At 44.5% G+C, this 9,137-nt stretch overlaps 1 protein-coding gene across 2 annotated transcripts in view; it reads right to left on the bottom strand.

Moving 5' to 3' along the window:
• Positions 1–488: 488 nt before the first annotated feature.
• The window catches only part of ISYNA1 (inositol-3-phosphate synthase 1), a 30,818-nt gene continuing 22,169 nt past the window's right edge, over positions 489–9,137 (bottom strand). For both annotated transcript variants that reach the window (XM_077271933.1, XM_077271934.1), the window contains exons 10-11: positions 6,660–6,877; positions 489–939 (exon numbers count right to left, since the gene is read on the bottom strand). In XM_077271933.1, the coding sequence (XP_077128048.1) occupies positions 714–939; positions 6,660–6,877 (444 nt within the window). In that variant the 3' untranslated portion in view covers positions 489–713. The remainder of the gene's footprint in view (positions 940–6,659; positions 6,878–9,137) is intronic.

Below are 9,137 nucleotides of genomic sequence, written 5' to 3'. Positions count from 1 at the left end.
CAGCTAGCTAAAACACATCAAGATGAGGACCTGGGTATACTGGCTACCTGCAAAATAAGGCAATGTTCACACTACATTTGGATTTGGTTTACACAGTGTATTGACTGAGCATGTCTGCAATCTCCTATAGGCCCAACGTGAAGACAGCGTAAGCAGTGCCACTCAATATTTCTCATAATGAGGCTTCTCATCACTTACAAAGAAAAAATGGATAATCTGGTTTTGTTCTTCATCAAAAGAGGCAATCTGTACAAACATTCAGGATTGCGTTCAGTATAAAGATTTGGAATCTGCTGCACCTATAGCGCTTATCGACTTAAATATGGGTTCAGGAAGACATATTGCCTGTAAGGTGTTACACCGGGGTGACTTGGCTCGCATTCCTCTCATGTGGGGTTCATTTGGTCTTTCTAGCAACCTATGTAAATATATATAACGTCTCGGTTATCAGGGTAATAAGTGTAGTCCAATCACACGACCAACCAAAGTTACTTGAAGTTAGTTTTATTAACCTCGTTATGTTATCATTAAAATAATATATGGATATTAACCTGAAAAAAGTGCAAAATTTTAGTAACTAGATCATATCAAACAACTGACAAGATCTAATGTAGAAAAGATCAGTGCAATCGTAGTGTGAACCCCAAACTTCTATGGTAATAATCTTCCATAAGGGTCCCTATTGATAAATTCTAAAAACTTGTGGGCCTTAACTAATTCTCTATCTCTGTGTCACTGGTGGTTACAGTTTGCTCCAGTCCATTACAGTGGCCATTTTTCATGCCTGGGTGATAAAAGCCATTAACCTGGCCAGGTCCTTTCTTACTGGATACAGGGCACGAACTTAAGACTTGGCTGGATCTCTTGAGATTTATAAAACTTCTTTGCATCTTGTACTCCAACATCATATGATTCTGAGGTGGTAGACCCAAACAAGCCCTGGAACAAACAAAAACACAGTTCATGAATGTCACAGATGGAATAGGAACGACTTCAAGGCATAGGAAGTAAAACATTAGCTCCCAGTATGGACAGGTCACCTTAATGTACCAGTTCGGGTTCTTTTCCTTATTTCACCCCCGGATAGGTATCAGTAACGCAAGTTCCCGGTTGTTAGTAAAATACTGTCCAGTGGTCATCTTCTGCTGTTCCTGGCACTGCTCCGGTTCTCTTCTGAACCACGTGACCAGAGTTGTTACTGACCGGAACACTTCAGTTTTTGCTGGACAGACCTAAGTCTCTCCTAAATGTAAGTCTATGAGACTCAGAATACGGCTTTCAGACAGAAGTACAGCCAGAGAGATCACAACACTAACCATCAACAGTGACTTCCACCATTCAGCGGAGTGGTCAGAAGATAGCGGCACTGGAAACAGCAGAAGATAGCCTCTGACACGTATTTTACTACATACAGGGAACATATGTTACCTATCTGGTGGGGATATACAAGAAAACCCCTGAGTGGTACTTCAAGAATTAAGCAAATGAAAAAGATATTAAATTAGTTGCAAGAAAATCCATATCGCCACATATTAGGAGACATTCCCCTCGTACACTTTAGAGGTGCTCAGAAATGTCAGAAAAGTCCAGAGAGCAAAGGCAAAGCATATGCTATAGTATGAATTGCAGCACTCATGGGGATATAAAATCCAGAAGACTTTAATCCGGAAACATAAAATGACAGCGGGTTGGCACGTGGAGTACAGAAAATATGGACAACCATCATTTTGTGCTTTCGGGACCAGGAAGAAATGCAGATCAGGCACGAAACCGCTGTTAGGCCGGGTTCACATTAGCGTTCAGGGGCTTTGCGGAGGGCTGCGTACGTCCTCCGCTAAGCTCCGCCTACTTCTGCATGCGTCCTGTGTACCTATCTTTAACATTGGGTACGCAGGACATGGAGATGTATGCGGATGCGTTGTTTTGACGTGCCAACCGCCCGCACAAAACGCAACTTGTTGCGTTCCCGTGAGGTTGGCGGGCGCGTCAAAACGAAGCATCCGCATACATCTCCATGTCCTGCGTACCCAGTGTTAAAGATAGGAATGCAGGACGTATGCGGAAGTAGGCGGAGCTTAGCAGAGGACGTACGCAGCCCTCCGCAAAGCCCCTGAACGTTAATGTGAACTTAGCCTTACCCATATTCTCTGTATTCCACATGCCTAGCCCGCTGTAATTTTATGTTTTTGGAATAAAGTCTTCTGGATTTTATATTCCAGTGTGCTGCAATTCATCTTATATGATATTCTTTGAGAATTACCTTTAAAAAAGATGAAACTTCACATCCCGATCAAACCACAGTAAAATGTACTTCGTAATAAAAGCATATGGCCAGATCAAGATATTGCACAATGTATGAAATATTTGCCATCTCAAGACGCTACCAGGGAATTGTAACAAGACTTAATCGGAGCTCTGGTGGGAAACATTTGGAAGATCCAAAGAGTTACTGGATGTTCATTCTGCAGTAGACATTTGTGGGGTTGCCACCCTTTTGCCACAAATGATACAAATAAAACTTATTTTACATGTAATTATCTTAAGTGGGTAAAATTGTAAAGAACGTGTGCCGTGCTTACATGCTCTTTCCATTAGAGCTTGTAAGCACTGGGCTGAAGCTGTCCAAATCGCCTTCAGTACTATTGCACTCCTCCATGCTGCAATGAGGCCTCTGCCTACAGCATCATAGAGCACAGTTCGCATCAGGAAACCAAAAATATCGCTAAGGCAGGAGAGCACCGCCCCAAACAAGCATGTGGCAGGGACGCTAGGGAGCAATGTAGTTCTGGAGATACAGTGGGGGAAATAAGTACTTGATCCCCTACCGACCATTAAGGCCGGTGTCACACATGCGTGTTTTACGGACGTAAGAGCGCATAAACTACGTCCGTAAAACTCGCATAACATACGGCACAATGATTCTCAATGGGTCTAGTCCTATCAGCCGTATATTACGGATCCGTAATATACGGCGTTCTACGGCCATACAAAATCGCAGCATGCTGCGTTTGTCAGCGTATTGCGCAAAAAAAATCGCCAATGAAAGTCTATGGGGGCGAGAAAAATACGGATTCCACACGGACCTGCAGTGTGACTTGCGAGAAATACGCAGCGGTGTTAGTGAAAAGTCGGTAATTCAATTGCCGGCTTTTCATTTCTCCTGCCTAAACCCGACAGGATATGAGACATGGTTTACATACAGTAAACCATCTCATATCCCCTTTTTTTTTGCATATTCCACACTACTAATGTTAGTAGTGTGTATGTGCAAAATTTCAGCGCTGTAGCTGCTAAAATAAAGGGTTAAATGGCGGAAAAAATTGGCGTGGGCTCCCGCGCAATTTTCTCCGCCAGAGTGGTAAAGCCAGTGACTGAGGGCAGATATTAATAGCCAGGAGAGGGTCCATGGTTATTGGCCCCCCCGTGGCTAAAAACATCTGCCCCCAGCCACCCCAGAAAAGGCACATCTGGAAGATGCACCTATTCTGGCACTTGGCCACTCTCTTCCCACTCCCTGTAGCGGTGGGATATGGGGTAATGAAGGGTTAATGCCACCTTGCTATTGTAAGGTGACATTAAGCCAGATTAATAATGGAGAGGTGTCAATTATGTCACCTCTCCATTATTAATCCAATTGTTTGAAAGGGTTAAAAAACACACACACATTATTAAAAAGTATTTTAATGAAAGAAACAAACAGGTTGTTTAAATAATTTATTGCTCTCTCAATCCATCAGCAACACCCTCGCTTGGCAAAATAATAAACACACAATATACATACCTTCTGATGTCCTATCACGTCCCACGAGGTAATCCATCTGAAGGGGTTAACTAATATTACAGGCAGGAGCTGCGATAATGCACTCGCTCGTGCCTGTAATCCCCGGGTGCTGAAAGGAAAGCAGAGTGATCTATACTTACATTCAGTCGCGGTGATGCGCCCCTGCTGGATGTTCTCATGAACTGCAGCCTGGGAACTTTTTTACAATAGCAAGGTGGCATTAACCCTTCATTACCCCATAGCCCACCGCTACAGGGAGTGGGAAGAGAGTGGCCAAGTGCCAGAATAGGCGCATCTTCCAGATGTGCCTTTTCTGGGGTGGCTGGGGGCAGATGTTTTTAGCCACGGGGGGGCCAATAACCATGGACCCTCTCCTGGCTATTAATATCTGCCCTCAGTCACTGGCTTTACCACTCTGGCGGAGAAAATTGCGCGGGAGCCCACGCCAATTTTTTCCGCCATTTAACCCTTTATTTTAGCAGCTACAGCGCTGAAATTGTGCACATACACACTACTAACATTAGTAGTGTGGAATATGCAAAAAAAAAAAGGGGATATGAGATGGTTTACTGTATGTAAACCATGTCTCATATCCTGTCGGGTTTAGGCAGGAGAAATGAAAAGCCAGCAATTGAATTACCGACTTTTCACAGATATCGCGCTGAAGTAAATATAAATACAGACTATGTATATATATGTGTCTCAATGATATATATATATATATATATATATATATATATATATATATATACTGTATATATGTTTTACCGAACATTTGAGCCCATAAATCCATTAGATGTCGGTTTTGCAAGCCTGCGCGAAAATATCGCAGTACGGATGCCATACGGATTACATACGGAGGATGCCATGCGCAAAATACGCTGACACACCCTGCCTACGGATCACTATTTTGGGAACATTTCTCCGTATTACGGCCGTATAATACGTGGCGTATTGTCTTACGCCAAGTGTGACGCCGGCCTAAGAGTTCTGGCTCCTACAGATCAGTTAGACGCTCCTAATCACCTTGTTACCTGCATTAAAGACAGCTGTCTTAAAGGGAACCTGTCACCCCCAAAATAGAAGATGAGCTAAGCCCACCGGCATCAGGGGCTTATCTACAGCATTCTGTAATGCTGTAGATAAGCCCCCGATGTATCCTGAAAGATGAGAAAAAGAGGTTAGGTTATACTCACCCAGGGGCGGTCCCGCTGCGGTCCGGTTCAATGGGCGTCGCGGTCCAGGGCCTCCCATCTTCTTACGATGACATTGTTTTCTTGTCTTCACGCTGCGGCTCCGGCGTACTTTGTCTGCCCATAGGACGTCATCCTATAAAGATGGGAGGCCCCGGACCACGATGCCCATCAGATCAGACCGCCCCTGGGTGAGTATAATCCAACCTCTTTTTCTTATCTTTCAGGGTACATCGGGGGCTTATCTGCAGCATTCCAGAATGCTGTAGATAAGCCCCTGATGCCGGTGGGCATAGCTCATCTTCCATTTTGGGGGTGACAGTTTCCCTTTAAATAGTCACCTTTATAAAAGATTCCTATCCACAGACTCAATTAATCAGTCAGACTCTAACCTCTACAACATGGGCAAGACCAAAGCGCTTTATAGGGATGTCAGGGACAAGATCATGGACCTGCACAAAGCTGGAATGGGCTACAAAACCATAAGTAAGACGCTGGGTGAGAAGAAGACAACTGTTGGTGTAAGAGTAAGAAAATGGAAGAAATACAAAATGACTGACAATCAACATCGATCTGGGGCACGATGCAAAATCTCACCTCGTGGGATATCCTTGATCATGAGGAAGGTAAGAGATCAGCCTAAAACTACAACAGGGGGAACTTGTTAAGGATCTCAAGGCAGCTGGGACCACAGTCACCGAGAAAACCATTGGTAACACATTACACCGACAATGTTTAAAATCCTGCAGTGCCCGCAAGGTCCCCCTTCTTAAGAAGGCACATGAGCAGGCCTGTCTTAAGTTTGCCAATGGACACCTGGATGATTCTGTGAGTAATTGGGAGAAGGTGCTGTGGTCAGATAAGACAAAATCGAGGTATTTGGTATTAACTCTACTCGCCGTGTTTGGAGGAAGAGAAATGCTGCCTATGACCCAAAGAACACCATCCCCACGATCAAGCATGGAGGTGGAAACATTATGTTTTTGGTGTGTTTCTCTGCTAAGGGCACAGGACTACTTCACTGCATCAATGGGAAAATGGATGGAGTCATGTACCGTAAAATCCTGAGTGACAACCTCCTTCCCTCCACCAGGACATGAAAAATGGGTCGTGGCTGGGTCTCCAGCAATACAATGACCCAAAAACTAACAGCTAAGGCACCAAAGGAGTGGCTCAAAAAGAAGCACATTAAGGTCATGGAGTGGCCTAGCCAGTCCAGACCTTAATCAAATAGAAAACTTATGGAGGAAGTTGAAGCTCCGAGATGCCAAGCGACAGCCTCAACATCTTAATGATTTAGAGATGATCTGCAAAGAGGAGTGGACCAAAATTCCTCCTGACATGTGCGCAATCCTCATAATCAGCTACAAAAAACATCTGACTGCTGTGCTTGCCAACAAGGGTTTTGCCACCATGTATTAAGTCTTGCTTGCCACAGGGATCAAATACTTATTTCTCCCTGCAAAATGTAAATAAAATTATATAATTTATATAATGTGATTTATTGAATTTTATTTTTGATGTTCTATCTCCCAATGTTAAAATTAACCTACCCTTAAAATTATAGACTGTTCATGTCTTTGTCAGTGAACAAACTTACAAAATCAGCAGGGGATCAAATAATTATTTCCCCCACTATAGATGAGGAGACAACCCCTTTAATACAGAAAGAGCTTATACATTACCTCAGGATGTTCTCAATGCAGTTTCTTTGTCTGAAAAGAGCATTAATTACTGGGGCTCCTTCCGGCACAAGAGGGGCTTTACAGAGGAAGCTGAGAATGGAGAGCACACTGTGAAAAGTCTGGAAATCTTCATCTTTTTCACGGCGGAAAGTTATCCTTTGACAAACTTCAGTAAGGATTACCAAGTCTAGGATAATGGGACTAGCAAGAAGGGAGTCCTAAAAAAAAAATAATAGAAGTTATGAAAAATGTGCTAAACACTTTCAAAAGAACTTTTTATGGCAACAGAAAACATGATTATGACATTGTGAAAGCTATTAAAGACAAACAGGTAATCCGGCATTATTTCCCTGTCTGTATGGAACATGAATGCATGACAAAAGCTGGGAATGGCCACTGCGGTTTCTGCCAGCGTTCCACACTGGTGAAGAGGTTTTACCACCACACAGGTTCATGCTATATTGCTAGTCTACATCCTCACTAGAAATGGGGGTCTACAGATCCCTGGAGCAAAGGACGTCGAATCTACTCTAAGGCTATGTGCACACGATGCGGATTTAGTGCGGATCCGCAGCAGATTTTTCTGCGCAGAAACGCTGCAGATCCGCACTGATTTACAGTACAATGTAAATCAATGTGAAAAAAAAAAGTTGTGCAGATGGTGCGGAAAAATCCACACAGAAACGCTGCGGATTTAAAAGAAGTGCATGTCACTTCTTTTGTGCGGATCTGCAGCGTTTCTGCACCCTTCCATTATAGAAATCTGCAGTGGTAAAAACCGCCGAAAATCCGCACCAATTCCGCATAAAAACCGCACAAAATCTGCGGCAAATCTGCACCTGCGGTTTCTGCCAGGAGATGCGGATTTTGTGCAGAAAATTCTGCACCCCATTCCACATTGTGTGCACATAGCCTAACAGTGGGGCAGAACTGCAGTTTCTGCATAACAATGGGTTGGGAAAGATTTTGCAGACAAAAATAAATCACTATTTACCACTTTTTATTTTTTTAAATACTGGGACCTGCAACATTCAAAACATGAAGGCATAGGATCCAGCATAAATTTACACAATTAGACCCTCCCCGCAGTATAGTGCTCTTATACTCAGCTACCCTCCCCCAGTATAGTGCTCTTATACTCGGCTACCCTTCCCCAGTATAGTGCTCTTACACTCGGCTACCCTCCCCCCAGTATAGTGCTCTTATACTCGGCTACCCTCCCCCAGTATAGTGCTCTTATACTCGGCTACCCTTCCCCAGTATAGTGCTCTTACACTCGGCTACCCTCCACCCAGTATACAGCTCTTATACTCGGCTACCCTCCCCCAGTATAGCGCTCTTATACTCGGCTACCCTCCCCCAGTATAGCGCTCTTATACTTGGCTACCCTTTCCCAGTATACAGCTCTTATACTCGGCTACCCTCCCCCAGTATAGTGCTCTTACACTCGGCTACCCTCCCCCAGTATAGTGCTCTTATACTCGGCTATTCTCCTCCAGTATAGTGCTCTTATACTCGGCTACCCTCCCCCAGTATAGTGCTCTTACACTCGGCTACCCTCCCCCAATATAGTGCTCTTACACTCGGCTATTCTCCCCCAGTATAGTGCTCTTATACTCGGCTATTCTCCCCCAGTATAGTGCTCTTATACTCGGCTATTCTTCCCCAGTATAGTTCTCTTATACTCTGCTACCCTTCCCCAGTATAGTGCCCTTATACTCAGCTACCCTCCCCCAGTATACTGCTCTTATACTCAGCTATCCTTCCCCAGTATAGTGCTCTTATACTAAGCGATCGTTCCCCAGTATAGTGCCCTTATACTAAGCAACCCTCCCCCAGTATAGTGCCCTTTATACTCAGTGATCCTCCCCCAGTATAGTGCCATTATTCTCAGTGATCCTCCCCCAGTATAGTGCCCTTATACTCAGCGATCCTCCCCCAGTATAGTGCCCTTATACTAAGCGATCCTCCCCCAGTATAGTGCCCTTATACTCAGCGATCCTCCCCCAGTATAGTGCCATTATTCTCAGTGATCCTCCCCCAGTATAGTGCCCTTATACTAAGCGATCCTCCCCCAGTATAGTGCCCTTATACTAAGCGATCCTCCCCCAGTATAGTGCCCTTATACTCAGTGATCCTCCCCCAGTATAGTGCCCTTATACTCAGTGATCCTCCCCCAGTAAAGTGCCATTATACTCAGTGATCCTCCCCCAGTATAGTGCCCTTATACTAAGCGATCCTCCCCCAGTATAGTGCCCTTATACTCAGTGATCCTCCCCCAGTATAGTGCCATTATTCTCAGTGATCCTCCCCCAGTATAGTGCCCTTATACTAAGCGATCCTCCCACAGTATAGTGCCCTTATACTAAGCGATCCTCCCCCAGTATAGTGCCCTTATACTAAGCGATCCTCCCCCAGTATAGTGCCCTTATACTCAGTGATCCTCCCCCAGTATAGTGCCCTTATACTCAGCGATCC

This window comes from Ranitomeya variabilis, chromosome 1 (genome assembly GCF_051348905.1).
Source record: "Ranitomeya variabilis isolate aRanVar5 chromosome 1, aRanVar5.hap1, whole genome shotgun sequence".
NCBI lineage: Eukaryota > Metazoa > Chordata > Amphibia > Anura > Dendrobatidae > Ranitomeya > Ranitomeya variabilis.
Note: the sequence above shows the minus strand (reverse complement) of the source record. Positions and strands in the feature narration are given on the sequence as shown.